General features: G+C 59.0%; 1 protein-coding gene across 1 annotated transcript in view; it reads left to right on the forward strand.

Moving 5' to 3' along the window:
* DNHD1 (dynein heavy chain domain 1) overlaps window positions 1–14,663 on the forward strand; it is a 48,305-nt gene that overhangs the window by 33,158 nt on the left and 484 nt on the right. The window contains 14 exon segments of the mRNA XM_048494001.1: window positions 86–240; window positions 327–504; window positions 4,148–4,579; window positions 4,683–5,124; window positions 5,218–5,361; window positions 5,475–5,663; window positions 7,990–8,168; window positions 8,241–9,203; window positions 9,314–9,488; window positions 11,875–11,961; window positions 12,200–12,401; window positions 13,428–13,519; window positions 13,629–13,781; window positions 13,893–14,611. Coding sequence (XP_048349958.1) covers window positions 86–240; window positions 327–504; window positions 4,148–4,579; window positions 4,683–5,124; window positions 5,218–5,361; window positions 5,475–5,663; window positions 7,990–8,168; window positions 8,241–9,203; window positions 9,314–9,488; window positions 11,875–11,961; window positions 12,200–12,401; window positions 13,428–13,519; window positions 13,629–13,781; window positions 13,893–14,611 — 4,110 coding nt within the window.

The following is a 14,663-nucleotide window of genomic DNA, read 5'->3' on the forward strand; positions in this document are numbered from 1 at the left end:
GCGCCCGGGGACGTAGGGTGCCCCATGTCCCTAGGCAAATACGCCACTGCTGTCTGTGGTGTCCCTCCTTCTTTCTGCACCGCAGCAAGTGATTGACAGCCAACGGGAAGTAGAGCGGGAGCAGATGGTGCTGAAGCAGCAGGAGAAGGAATGCCAGGTGTATGAGGCACGGATAGATGCCCTCACCAAGGAGCGCGAGGAACTGGAGAAGGCAAAGGAGCTGGCCATAAAGAAGGTGGGGTGTGGGGGAGGCGCAGCTGAGGGGCACAGCGGGCGGGGCCAGGGGCAGGTCAAGTGCTAGCCCTTCCCGTCTCTTCCCAGATGAGCAGTGACTATAAGGTCGCCCTGGCAGGTCTGCGGGCCCACGACATTGAGGAGCTGCGTGGCTACCGGCAGCCCCCAGAACAGGTGGTGTGGGTGCTAGACACCCTCTGCTTGATGTTTGGAAAGAAGCCGGGCTGGGAGAACGCCAAGCAGCTGCTCTGTCAGAAGGACTTCTACGAAGTAAGGTTCTCCCAGTCCGCTGGGCCTTCCCAGGGGCAGGTCTTTGGACCCAAGAAGGGGTTCCCCGGGCATCTTTGGTTGAGTGGAGGGTGGTTGACTCGGTCTGATGGGCTCTGGTGTGCCTCAGCCTTGCCACCCTGACTTACTGACAAAAGAGACAGAGATGCCCCCGACCCACCTGGCAGGCTGACCCTGCCCCCCCCCCCGCCCCCACTGCCTGGAATCAGTCCTTGGGAGACTCATGATTTCCCAGAAGCCCTTGGGTGTGTTGGGAGGGATTATAATAAGAGATTCTGCTCCAGGGTCCAGTTAGGCGTGGTGGCGAACCTATGGCACTCCAGATGTTCATGGACTACAATCCCAATTGGCCATGCTGGCAGGGCCTGATGGGAATTGTAGTCCATGGTATCTGGACTCCTCAAATTAACTCCTGCCACCATGGAGTTAGAGGAATCTGGAGGAAATGTTTTCCAAGAAGGCTTCTTTGATAATGCAAACTGTTTAGCAGCGGAGCTCTCCGGGATTTATCTATTAAAGGGCGATTATCAACTTATATTGCTGAGGGTACAAAAGAATAAGAGGGTGAGTTAAATTCTTTGAACTTTAAGCAGCAAACCTATCAGAAAGCCTGAAGAGATGTTTGTTTGAAAAAAGGAATTCTTCTCTTTATCAAACAAGACAGAAGAAAATACAAGCAAATAAAAAAATAGTTCTACAATTACTGTGAGGATAAGTTGCTAAAATTATTCGTTCCTAGCATTGCTTAATCATATTATAGCAAATAACAGTTTTAAAAAGCAAATTAGGTTTCATTGGTTTGTCTCACTGCTTTTAGGGATTATCAAAAACCGTGTCGATTTGATTTAAATTAAATGGATTTAAATCACAATTTAATTAAAACAAGCAAGACTTGTTTTAAACCACGGTTTTCTACACAGAGCCATTGTTGCTGGTATAATCTTAATATTTACAACCAGATGAAGGTTTCATTTTTGGAATAATGCCGGAGGTAGAGGAACCATTAAAATATTCCCCAAAGGTCCCTTTTTATCACCTGCTGCCATTATAGATTTTCTCCCCTCCTGTGTCTTCTCCGTGACCTACTCGGAAGGGTGCTGGCGGGGCGTCTGCTCCAGGGCCGCTCTTGCCTCCGTCCGTCCGTCAGGGCAGCTGAGTCTGGAGCCACCAGGACTCCAGTTCAACTCCAGGCGCCCAGCAAGTGTCCACGGCAGAGCGGAAGTTCCAACCTGGGTCTCCCAGGTCCTCAGGCCCCCCCTGCCCCCTGCTGGACCTCTGCATCATCCCCCAGTGAACTGACAGGGCCTCATCCTGACTGCTGTCACGAAATTCCCCCCATCCTTAGCAATGACCACTGGAGACATTGGAGTAATGTCTTAAAGCTACAATACTCTCTTTATCATTTCAGGAGGTTGGTGGGGGTGGGGGTGGGGGTTGAGTTTGTTTTTTTGACTTGGGTCTTTTCTCAGGTTTGCAGAAGGAAATGTCTGGATGGATTTAAGTGTCCACAGATTTGCCCGTGTTGAGAATTAAATATGTTGACAACAATTTGGACGATTTTCCATTTCTCCTCTTGGTATTCCCAGGCTGATGCTTGTACTGGTATGGATCGGCTCCCCGGTGTTTCTGTTGGCACACAGCCATGGAGAGAGAGAGATGTCTCGTTGAAGACTTTCACAGCCAGATTCAGCTGGCTGTTGAGAGTTTTGTCCAGGCTGTGTGGCTGGCATCTTCAGAGGCATGAATGTCAGGGGTGCCACGGAGTGTGGCTGGCATCTTCAGAGGCATGTATGTCAGGGTGCCACGAACGGCATCTTCAAGAGCATGTATGTCAGGGGTGCCGCGGAGTGTGGCTGGTGCATCTTCAGAAGGTGCATGTATGTCCAAGGGGTGCCGCAATGGGTGTGGCTGGCATCTCTTCAGAGGCATGTATGTCAGGGGTGCCACGAGGTGTGGCTGGCATCTTCAGAGGCATGTATGTCAGGGGTGCCGCGGGGTGTGGCTGGCATCTTCAGAGGCATGAATGTCAGGGTGCCACGGGTGTGGCTGGCATCTCTCAGAGGCATGAATGTCCAGGGTGCCGCGGGGTGTGGCTGGCATCTTCAGAAGGCATGAATGTCCAGGAGGTGCCACGGGGTGTGGCTGGCATCTTCAGAAGGCATGAATGTCAGGGTGCTGCGGGGTGTGGCTGGCATCTTCAGAGGCATGAGTATGTCCAGGAGTGCCGCGGGGTGTATTGCTGGCATCTTCAGAGGCATGTATGTCAGGGTGCCACGGGGTGTGGCTGGCATCTGCAGAGGCATGTGTGTCCGAAGTGCCCGCGGGGTGTGGCTGGCATCTTCAGAGGCATGTATGTCAGGGTGCCACGGAGTGTGGCTGGCATCTTCAGAGGCATGTATGTCAGGGTGCCACGGGGTGTGGCTGGCATCTTCAGAGGCATGAATGTCAGGGTGCCACGGGGTGTGGCTGGCATCTTCAGAGGCATGAATGTCAGGGTGCCACGGGGTGTGGCTGGCATCTTCAGAGGCATGTATGTCAGGGTGCCACGGAGTGTGGCTGGCATCTTCAGAGGCATGTATGTCAGGGTGCCACGGAGTGTGGCTGGCATCTTCAGAGGCATGAATGTCAGGGTGCCACGGGGTGTGGCTGGCATCTTCAGAGGCATGTATGTCAGGGTGCCACGGGGTGTGGCTGGCATCTTCAGAGGCATGTATGTCAGGGTGCCACGCGAGGTGTGGCTGGCATCTTCGGGCATGTATGTCAGGGTGCCGCGGGGTGTGGCTGGCATCTTCAGAGGCATGTATGTCAGGGTGCCACGGAGTGTGGCTGGCATCTTCAGAGGCATGTATGTCAGGGTGCCACGGAGTGTGGCTGGCATCTTCAGAGGCATGTATGTCAGGGTGCCACGGAGTGTGGCTGGCATCTTCAGAGGCATGTATGTCAGGGTGCCACGGAGTGTGGCTGGCATCTTCAGAGGCATGTATGTCAGGGTGCCACGGAGTGTGGCTGGCATCTTCAGAGGCATGTATGTCAGGGTGCCACGGAGTGTGGCTGGCATCTTCAGAGGCATGTATGTCAGGGTGCCGCGGAGTAAAACACATCTTATTGTGACGTGTCTGAAGATTCAGCCATACATGCGAGTGAAGTGTTAGGAACAGAAACCTGAAAGCCAGCGTGGTGTCATGGCTAAGAGCCGTGAACTCTAATCTGGAGAAGTGGGTTGGATTCCCCACTCCTCTCCATGAGCAGCGTACTCTTATCCGGTGAACTGGATTTGTTTCCCCGCTCCTACACATGAAGCTTGCTGGGTGACCTTGGGCCAATCACAGTTCTCTCCGAACTCTCTCAGCCCCACCTGCCTCACAAGGTGTCTGTTTTGGGGAGGGGGAGGGAAGGACTTTGTAAACCACTTTGACACTCCTTGCAGGAGAAAAAGGCGGGGGATGAATCTTAACTCCTGTTCCTCCTCTTAGTCTACTCAAACCACCCAGAAAACACCTCAACAGCCAGTGATAAAGAGACTTCAGGAATTAAACAACCCCCCACCCACCTCCCCCCGACTGGTTCTGCCCCAGCTTACTTCCTCTCCCCCCCCACCCCCGCCAATTTCTGCTTTCTCCTCCAGGAGTTGGTCTTCTACCCCAAGGACACCATCTCTACTGAGCTCTTCCATGAGCTGGGCAAGGTGGTGATGGGGAATAACCTCCGCCTGGCCTCCATCAGGAGCGCCAGCCAAGCGGCCGCGGCCCTCTGGGGGTGGATCTGCGCCATCTACTGGTACCACCAGGCACTGCTGAGCTGGCAGCCGTCCATGGCGAGGCTGGAACACTGCGACGTCCAGATCAACTCGGAGAAAGCCCAGCTGGGCCACAGTCGCCTGATCTCGGAGAACCTGAGGGATGCCACGCAGGCCCGGATCCGGGAGCTGAAGGAGACCCAGAGGCAGCAGCAGCAGCTGCTGCAGCAGCTGACCCAGACGCTGCAAGCCCGGGAGGAGGCCAGCTGCGTGGAGAGCTCCGTGGCGAAGCACATGGCCAGCTGGACCGTGCAGACGCAGGTGAGGGCCGGGAAGGGGGCCCCCTCCTCTCCTGCTCAGCCCCCTCCTCTCCTCCGCAGGCCCTGCTGCTCTGACACGCTCTCTGTCGTCGTTCCCCCCCCAGGTTCTCGAGCAGCAGCACAGCACGTTGCACGGGGACGCCTTGGTCTGCGCCGCTGCCCTGGCCTACTTGGGGCCGTTCCCCTCCGCACGGCGAGAAGAGCTGCTGGGCAAGTGGCAGGCCCTCTGTGCCGGGGGCCGGGTCTCCCTGGGGCCGGACGACGTCGGCCGGCTGCTGCAGAGGGAGCTGCCCTGTCCGGGCTCCGCCTCCGCTGGCCCCCCCCTGCTGCCCGTGCAACAGCCCTTCCGCCTGGCCTCCTTGCTCAGCTCTGCGCGAGAGCAGCGCCTCTGGGATCGGGCCCAGGTGCCCAGTGACCCCGACAGCCGCCTGGCCGCCCTGCTGCTGCACTCGGAGACCCACCGGCAGGCTCACCGCTGGCCTCTGCTGGTGGATCCTAACAAGCAGGCCACCGCATGGCTGCTCCTGGAGGCAGCAGTGCACGAAGGTAAGAACGGGGCTGCCCCGGTGCTGGGGTGAGTCTGGCCGTCCCTGAGCCCCTCCCCAGCCAGCGGCTCATGGGCCCGTCTACTCCCAGTAGAGTCCCAGGCCTTGCTCAGCGCTGAGCTGGAGCCGGAGATGGTGGAGCAGGGCGACTGCGACGAAACGCCCAAAGACAACTTAGTTGTGTTGTCGTTGAAAGACCCCAACCTGGAGCAGATTCTCTTGACTTCAGCTAGCACAGGTGAGCCGAGGGGCACAGAGTGGCCTGCCAGACCTTCCGGGCTCTCTGGAGCTGAACTGGGCAGCTGCAAGCCACGGGTGCCTCTCCTCCCCCCCCCACCCCCTCCCCCACAGGGGTTCCTGTGTTGCTGGTGGACGTGGAGAAGAACATCCCCTGGTGTCCAGTTCTCCAACAGCTGGTCAAGAAGGAGCCATTGCAGGGAGTTCCATCGACCTGCTCACAGACCCCGCAGGAGAGATCAGTCTCATCTTCCTTCCAGCTCTATCTGTGTGTCCACATACCCCTGGAGGCTTTGGCCACAGGTAAGAGGGCTAAGCTTAGAATCATAAGAGTTGGAAGAGACCCCAAGGGCTATCAAACCCCCTACCATCAGAGGCATATGGGGGAAGTGGAGCCCAGGGGGCAAAACGTCCTCTCCCCCCCATGGGTCACGTAGCTCCTTCCCCATGCATTGTGCAACTCGGCCCCCTGCACATCCCTGGTGCCAGCTCCGGCTCTACGGAGGGCCTGGGGAGGGCAGAAGCCTGCCTGCATGAACCCCCGGGAAGGTGGAGCAGAGGCATAGCTAGGGGAAATGGAGCCCGGCATGTAATCTGAGTTTTCCCCCCTCCCCCTCCCTCCGTGCTCCATTTTTCTAGGTCCAGTGGAGGGGGGGAGAGAAATCAAGCCATCTGCTGATCTCACGGAGGAGCGCCCAGGTCTACCACTGGGCAGCCAGCAAGGGGGCCAGGTCTACTGCTGGGCAGCCAGCAAGGGGGCCAGGTCTACTGCTGGGCAGGCTGGAAGGGGTTGAGTCGACGTGCTGGCACAGACGGTGGCTCTGGAGGGTCAGCGCCCTCCCTTGACCTGTGACACCCACCTTAAAGGGCGAATCTGGGATCCCCAGTTTAAACACCATTGAAAGTGATGCTGTTTGGGGGTGGATTCTCCCCCCCCCCAAAAGCATCACTTTCAATGTTGTTTAAACTGGGGATCCCAGATTTGCCCTTTAAGGTGGATTTAAAAGAAGAAGAAGAAGAAGAAGAAGAGTTGGATTTATATCTCCCTTTTCTCTCCTATAGGAGATTCAAAGGGACTTAAAAACTCCTTTCCCATCCCCCCTCACAACAAACACCCTGTGAGGTGGGTGGGGCTGAGAGAACTCTGAAGAACTGTGACTCGTCCAAGGTCACCCAGCGGGCATGTGTTGGAGAGTGCAGGCTAATCTGAATTCCCCAGATAAATCTCCACCACTCAGGCGGGAGAGCAGGGAATCAAACCTGGTTCCTCCAGATTACTCCAGATTACACCTGCTCTTAACTACTACACCACTGCTGCTCCTGGAATCCACCCCCAAACAGCATCACTTTCAATGCTGGTTCTGCCCCAGCCTAGATTCTCCTTTTAAATCCACCTTAAAGGGAGAATCTGGGGTCCCCAGTTTAAACAACATTGAAACTGATGCTATTTGGAGTGGATTCTCCCCCACCCTGAAACAGCATCATTTTAAATGTTTAAACTGGGGACCTCAGATTCTCCCTTTAAATCCATGTCGAAGGGGGTGGATTTAAAAGTAGAATCTGGGCAGTTTGGGAGGTTCCTGTTGTCAGGGGTGCAATTGTTAAGCTAGGGACACCAAACTTTCAGGGTATCTTTAGGAGACCCTCTTGATGATACCACCCAAGTTTGGTGAAGTTTGGTTCAGGGGGTCCAAAGTTATGGACCCTCAAAGGTGTAGCCCCCATCTCCTATTAGCTTCCATTGGAAACAATGGGGGATGGGGGATGGGGCACCCCCTTTGGGAGTCCATAACTTTGAACCCCCTGAACCAAACCTCACCAAACTTGGGTGGTATCAGGAGAGTCTTCCAAAAAAACTCCTGAAATTTTGGTGCTGCTAGCCTAAAACCTGCGCCCCCTGCAGGTTAAAAACTGAAAAAAGCACAAAAAAACCACAAATGAACCTGATTTTTTGTGCCCCCCATGTAACATTTTACTCCCTATGTTCCCATGGCAAGTACACCCCTGCCTTCCATGCAGGAACACACAATCAAAGCACTCCTGACAGACTCCAACCTCTCTTTAAAAACCTCCAAGGGAGGAGACTCCACCACCCTCCGGGGCCATGCATTCCACTGTCGAACAGCCCTGACGGTCAGGAAGTTCTCCCTAATGTTTTGGTGGAATCTCTTTTCCTGCACCTTGAACCCATGACTCCTCCATCAAGGAATGATGGAGTGAGTGTGCTTAAAAGTTCAATTCTTCCTGTGCTACTGTGAGCCAGGATATCTGTCCAGCCATGAGCTCTCATCTCCCGGGTAAGACACCAAAACCCCTTTCTTTCTATGCCTTTACCTGCAAGGAGAACTGTGTGGCTGCGGTCTGTTGTTTTAGCTCCTAACAGAGAGAAATACACCTGACCCTGACATGGCTCTGATGAAGCCAGCCACAGGTACCGGTGAAATGTTAGGAGCTCAGATCTCCAGATGACAGCCACACTGCCTGGAAGGCACCCAGCAAATAGCCGGTGAGGCTAGAGTTTGCAGGCCTTTGCTGGCCACATGAAGGTTGCCTGTGGGAGGCCGTGGCCGTGGCCTGGAGCCAGGCAGGGGGTGGGGGCCTCCCTCAGCGGCTGCTCCGCTCTTCCCAGAGCTGGATCCGAGGGTGCTGAAGAGCCTGAACGTGATCGACTTGAGCCTCAGTCCTGCGGAGCTGGAGGAGCTGCTGCTGGCGGAGGTGCTGCACTCTGAGCGCCACGAGATCTTGAAGCACCGCCGGGCCCTGCAGCTGGGAGTGCTGCAGCTGGAGGCCAAGCTGGAGGCCACAGATGTGAGTCTTGCGCCCCCCTCCCCCCGGCAGCACCGGGCCTGAGAAGCAGCCCCTCACTCTCGCTTCCTTCAGGAGGAGCTGGTGGCCCTGATTTCCAAGCCGCAGCGGTCGCTGCTGGAGGAGGAAAACTTCATGCCAATGGTGCAGCTGCTGCAGACCCAACTGCAAGCCCTGCACGCCACGCACCAGCACATGGGCTCCCTGTACCAGGACCAGGCCGCGCTGTGCGACCAGTACCGGCCGGTGGCCCGCCTCGGCTTGGCCCTTCACCAGGCCCTCCAGCAGCTGGGCCGCCTCCACCCGCTGTACCTCTTCCCCGCCCAGGACTGCTTCAGCCGCATGCGCCAGGCCCTCTTCTCCGCCAAGCGCTCCGACATCGACAAGCAGGAGTCTCTGGAGGCCCACCTGCTGGAGCTGAGCAAGGCTGTGCTGCGGCACCTGCTCGTGCAGTCCCTCCCTGGCCTGCGGGAGACGGACCGCCTCCTCTATCCCTTCCTCGGGGCACTGGCCATGCTGCAGGTGGCCGGCGACTCGAGCCCTCTGGAGCGGCTGGCTTTCTTCCAGGGCTTCCGTGAGCCGGCGGCCCAGGAGCTGCTGCGGCCCGAAGCCGGCGTGCCCCGCCCCAGCTGGGTGGGTGAGGGGGCGTGGCAGGAGTGCCAACTGCTGGAGAGGCTCCCTGGCTTCCAGGGGCTCCTGGCTTCTCTGGCCGGGCGCCCTGCGCAGTGGCTGGAGTACTTCCACCTGCCCTCCACGGTGGTGGGGCTGGCCCTCTGCCCCAGCCACGCCCACCTCAGCCTGTTCCAGCGGGCCATCCTATGGCGCATCCTGCGGCCGGAAGCCATGAGCAGAGTCATCTGCGACCTCACCACCTGCCTGCTGGGCTGGTCCCCCACGGAGGAAGAGGCCATCACCTCCGCTTACTCCCACAGCCGTGCCAACCGGCCCGTTGTCTTTGTCGTGCCCCCAGCAGGGGCCCCGGGCTCCTTCACGCCCCCTCTCCACTGGATCGAGCAGATGGCCCAGCAGCAAGGACGGGTAGGGAGACAATGCTGGGAGGGAGGGAGGGAGGGAGGGAGGGAGGGGGCGTGGGGGCTCCCTTGCCAGCCACCCCCCCTGAGCTGAGGGCACTGTTGTGAGGCTTGCAGGGGAAGATCGCGGTCACCTCCTTGGGAACCTCGGACGCCGTGGGCCGGGTCTTGCGGATGCTGCCCTACTGCGCCAAGAAGGGCAAGTGGCTGGTGCTGAGCAGCTGCCACCTGCAGGAGCGGTGGGACCCCAAAGTGCTGGCGCAGCTGGACCGGATCCTGGGCACGCAGGCAGGTGAGCCTGGGCGGACCTTCGCGGAAGCCTCGCCTCTCCCGCCAGTGGTGGTGCCTCGAGGGGGCGATAGAGGCCAGCCCAGCAAGCCGGCAGAGGGGGAGTCCCGTTTCCGCCCCAGCAGACAGCCCCCCACCGCAACACAGCAGCTTGGCCATGTTTGTAATACCACACTTGTGGGCAGGGCCCCCTCACTGCAGGAGGACACTCCGAAGGGTTGGTGCCACTCAGAGGCGTAATGCCCATTGGGCAAGGTGGGCAGCTGCGCAGGGCATCATCTTGTGGGGGGCACCAAAAATGCAGGGTTCGTTTTTGGGTATTTTTAGTGGATTTCCGTTTTTGGCCTGCAGGGGGCACAGTTTTTAGGCTAGCGGCACCAAAATTTCAACATATCATTAGGAGACTGTCCTTATGCTATCCCCCAAAATTGGTGAGGTTTGGTTCAGGGACTCCAAAGTTATGGACCCCCAAAGGGGGTGCCCCCATCCCCCATTGTTTCCAATGGGAGCTAAGGAGATGGGGGCTACCTTTTTGAGGGTCCATAACTTTGTCCCCACTGAACCAAACTGCACCAAACTTGGGGGGTAGCATAAGGACAGTCTCCTGATGCTACGCTGAAATTTCAGTGGCGATATGTCTAAAAATGCACCCCCTGCAGGCACCAATGACCTGGTGCAAAAAATTTTTGTTGGTTGTGGTGGGGTGGCTGCCCATGGCGGCGGGGGGCGGGGGGCGGGGGGGAAAACCAACTCAGGTTTTGCCCAGGGCTCCAGTTTGCCTTGTTACACCACTGCCACTGCACAAAGACCATGCTGTGGCCAGTGGGAAAGCTTTACAGGAGAGCACCTTCCTTCAAGAAGGCCTGCCTTGGGTTCGGTGGGCCTCGGCGCATCACAGTAGACATCCCGGTTGGGGGCTGAAGCACTCGCGTCCGTCTGCCTCGAGATGGGACAGGCAGGTCCCCCTCCCTGGGCTCCGGCCTGCACGGCAGCGGCCCTTGTGGTCTCCACCAGCAGCAGCTGTGGAAGAGGGCTAGGGTGGGCAGACCTGCCCTCGGCACAAAATGGAGCCCAGGGTGGGGGCGGGAAACTCATCTCCTGCCCCGGGCTCCATCTTGTGCCGGCATGCCACTGCTTGCCAGGAGAAACAGACACACTCCAAGGTGCTCCTGACACCTGAGTCGAGCGGTTTCCTGAAATGCTTGTTGGAAGGATGTGGAGGAAACCAAATCAGTCAAAAGGCAGACTCGACTGACATGAACAAACTGCACACAAGCAGACTGCAACGTACGATGCAGGAACCACCAGGGGAACCCACGCATGGGAAGCCCCCAGGAAGACGTACGGGGCCACAGTCGGTAGCCGTGAGCTGGAGGGACAGGCAGGGCCACCTAAGCAAACCAGGAGGGTGCAGGACGACTCCAAGCCGGCCCCCCATTGAGGAGGGGCTGCAGCGCAGTGGGGAAGCCACAGGCTTGCACGCAGAAGGCTCCTGGCTCCGTGCCTGGTGGCATCTCCAGCGGGATGCGGAAGACCCTTCTCTGCCTGAAACCCTGGAGTCCTGCTGCCAGTCTGGCCTGATATGTTGAGGGGAAGCTTCAGGTACACCTGTGACACGCGTGGGAGTGGAGACATGAACTAGACGCTGCCACGCGGCACGAAGACAATGGTGGCCGGATTCTGGGGATAAGAGCAACCTTCCTGTACCGCTCCAGACACTGAGGCTCTCCCCACCACCCCGCAGTCCCTCGCTCGGGCCTCTCCACCGTCCGTCCGTCAGCCGGCTGAGAATTAGGAGGGAGGGAGGGTGGGCTGAGGACTGCCCTCTGGAGGCTGCAGGGCACCCCGCCAGTGGGTGGCTCCTAAGGGGAACAGGCTTATTTGGCTGAGCCTACCTGCCCCTCGGGCAGAAGCAGTACCCTGAGCGTGGAGGCAGAGCCACGCAATCGATTTCTCCTCTGTGTGGCCAAAGGCTTTCACGGCCGGATTCAACTGGTTGTGGTGGGTTTTCCGGGGGGCTGTGTGGCCGTGGTCTGGTGGATCTTGTTCCTAACGTTTCGCCTACATCTGTGGCCGGCATCCCTTCAGAGGTGCATCACAGAGGGAAGTCTGGACACACCGTGTAACCCTATCCACCAGACCACGGCCACACAGCCCAGAAAACCCACCAGAACCAGATGGGAAAGGTGCTTCTAGGATGAACTGTTTTGTCGTCTCCGTGTCCCCCTGTGCTTCCTCGTGCAGTCTCATCCCCTGTGTCACAAGAGGTCGGAGGTTTCGCCACCCGGCCGTTCTGAGGCAGCACAGCAGCCTGGGTGCCCAGAAGGAGGGCCTGGGTGGGCTCCGCTGTTCTCGCCCCCCCCCCTCACATCTCCTCTTCTGTCTGGCAGGGGACAGTGAAGGAGGAGATTTTGAGATCCACCCCAAGTTTCGCCTCTGGCTCATCACTGCAGCTGATGCCCCAGGCTCTGTGCCAGGTACTGCTGGGGCACGGGCGAGCACCAGGAACAGCCCTCCTGTCGGCTGACTGAAAACCCAAAGGAGATCCCTGTGGGAAGCAGCAAGCTGAAAGCCAGGAGGGGCCCAGGCCTAGCTGCCAGTGGGGCACCCACGGCCTCTTTCCCCAGGGCCCAGGTTTGCCCCCCACCCCCTTCTCTGCAGATGGAAAATCCCCCACAAGCTCCACTCAGTGCCCGACGCTGCCTTTGCCCCCAGGGCCCATCCATCGGAACAGCGTGGTCCTCTTCTGCGAGATGCCCCTAGAACTCAGAAGCATCCTGGCACGCACCCATCACCTGCTGCAGGGGAAGGTGCCAGGCCTGGACACAAACCACCGGCTGGCCCTGCTGGTGCTGTACGCGGCAGTGAACTACAGGCAGGCGTATGGCCACTGGACTCAGGCGGATTCTTACCTGTGGTGAGCCAGGGACCGAAGGGCAGGCCCACCGAGTGCCGACGGGTCTCCCCTGCCGCCACCGCCTCCTCCCTCCCTCCTCCTGGCTTGCTCTTCCAGTGGCCCCAAGAGAGGCACAAGCCCCCGAAGCCGTGATCCCAGGGCAGAGATCACTGAGCTTCCCAGTCGACACCTGCAGACTGTTGGCTTAGCTGGAGGGCCTCCCAGTGGCCCAGAGCATCGATCTGCTGCCCCCCCACTTCCCAGTTCCCCCCACACGCCCAGTGGCTATGGCAGGCTTAAGAACATAAGAACAAGCCAGCTGGATCAGACCAGAGTCCATCTAGTCCAGCACTCTGCTACTCGCAGTGGCCCACCAGGTGCCTTTGGGAGCTCACGTGCAGGAGGTGAAAGCAATGGCCTGCTGCTGCTGCTGCCGAGCACCTGGTCTGCTAAGGCATTTGCAACCTCAGATCAAAGAGGATCAAGATTGGTAGCCATAGATCGACTTCTCCTCCATAAATCTGTCCAAGCCCTTTTTAAAGCTATCCAGGTGAGTGGCCATCACCACCTCCTGTGGCAGCATATTCCAAACACCAATCACACGTTGCGTGAAGAAGTGTTTCCTTTTATTAGTCCTAATTCTTCCCCCCAGCATTTTCAACGGATGCCACCTGGTTCTAGTATTGTGAGAAAGAGAGAAAAATGTCTCTCTGTCAACATTTTCTACCCCATGCATAATTTTATGGACTTCGATCATATCCCCCCTCAGGTGTCTCCTCTCCAAACTAGAGTCCCAAACGCTGCAGCCTCTCCTCATAAGGAAGGTGCTCCAGTCCCTCAACCATCCTCGTTGCCCTTCTCTGCACTTTTTCTATCTCTTTGATATCCTTTTTGAGACGCGGCTTCCAGCGAAGACCTCCCCCCATCCCTATAGGTGGGAGCCAGCAGCCCCGGGAGAGCCTGCTGCCGCTTGTGGGGAGGGCGGCTGCCGCATTGAGCAAGGACCAAAAGGCACACCCACACTCTCCTGTTTCGGGCTACTTGCAGGAGCCAAGTGGAACTCTGGGAAGGCTTGAAGGCCCAGGATCGGCTGAGCAGGCTGATGGACAACTCGGGAACAGCCCTGCAGGAGCTTGCAGGTACAGAGGATCGCTTCGGCGGGGGGGGGGGGGGCACTTTACCAGAGGCCCTCCTGTCCCTGGGGCCAGCTGAGCCTCTCTTCGATTCCCCTGCCTGCATCACCTGCAGGAAGCATCCCTTTTGGGGGTCACATCCTGGACAGCGGAGATGCTGAGGCCACGCAGTACCTGACCCAGCAGTTCCTGAGTTCCGACGCGCACCAACTGGCCGAGTCTGGCCTCTCCAACCTCCTGGCCGCTGTCCGAGGCAACCCAGACCCAGGTGAGCGACCCAGCAATGCACCTGCCGGCAGCCCTCTTCACCCCCCCCCACCCCCATCCCCCCCGAGGCAGGCAGGGCGACTGCAGTTTGCCCCTCTTCTCTTCCCTCCAGAGCTGTCCGAGGAAGAGGCGGCGGCGGCCACCGAGGCACGCATCAAGCGGCTCCCGATGCCCATGGAGCCGGCCTGGGTGGGCTTGAGCAGCGGCCTGCAGCAGGAGCTGTTGGCCAGCCGCAGCCGGGCCATGCTCTCGGCTCTGCAAAAGGCCCAGGGCCTGTGGCAGCCACGGCGCCTGCCGAGCGGCCAGCCGAAAGCCGCCGTGGAGGAGCTGGTGGCGCAGGGGCTGCAGCTGGCCCAGGAACTGCAGGGGAAGCTGGAGGCGTGCGGCTGGGAGGTGGGAGTCCGCATCCACGTGCCCAAGGGGCAGCCCCACTCCAGTCTGCGGCCCCTGCAGCGCTTCCTGCTGGAGGAGGCCGGCAGCCTCCTGGCCCTGCTGCAGCAAGTGCAGAGAGACCTCCGGTGCTGCCAGGAGCACCTGCAGGGGCCCCCCTGCCCCTCCCCCCACTGCACCGCCATCCTGCGGGAGCTGAAGCAAGGCAGAGTCCCCTGCCTGTGGCTGCGATACACCCCCACCGGCCCGCAGCCCCCCCAGGCCTGGCTCCAGATGCTCCGCCGCCGCTGCCAGCTCCTCTGCTGCTACCTGAAGGACCAGGCAGGGGTGACCTTCCAGCTGGCCGCCTTCCAGTACCCCCAGCGCCTCTTCCTGGCCCTGCGGCAGGAGGCCGCCCGTGCAGAGAAGCAGGAGCTGGACCGCTACTCCCTGGAGCAACAGGTAGGCCCCTGCCTGGCCCAGCACGGAGGAGGGCAGCAGAGCCCGGCTCCCG

The sequence above is a fragment of the Sphaerodactylus townsendi genome, linkage group LG04, assembly GCF_021028975.2.
Source record: "Sphaerodactylus townsendi isolate TG3544 linkage group LG04, MPM_Stown_v2.3, whole genome shotgun sequence".
In the NCBI taxonomy this organism is placed as follows: domain Eukaryota; kingdom Metazoa; phylum Chordata; class Lepidosauria; order Squamata; family Sphaerodactylidae; genus Sphaerodactylus; species Sphaerodactylus townsendi.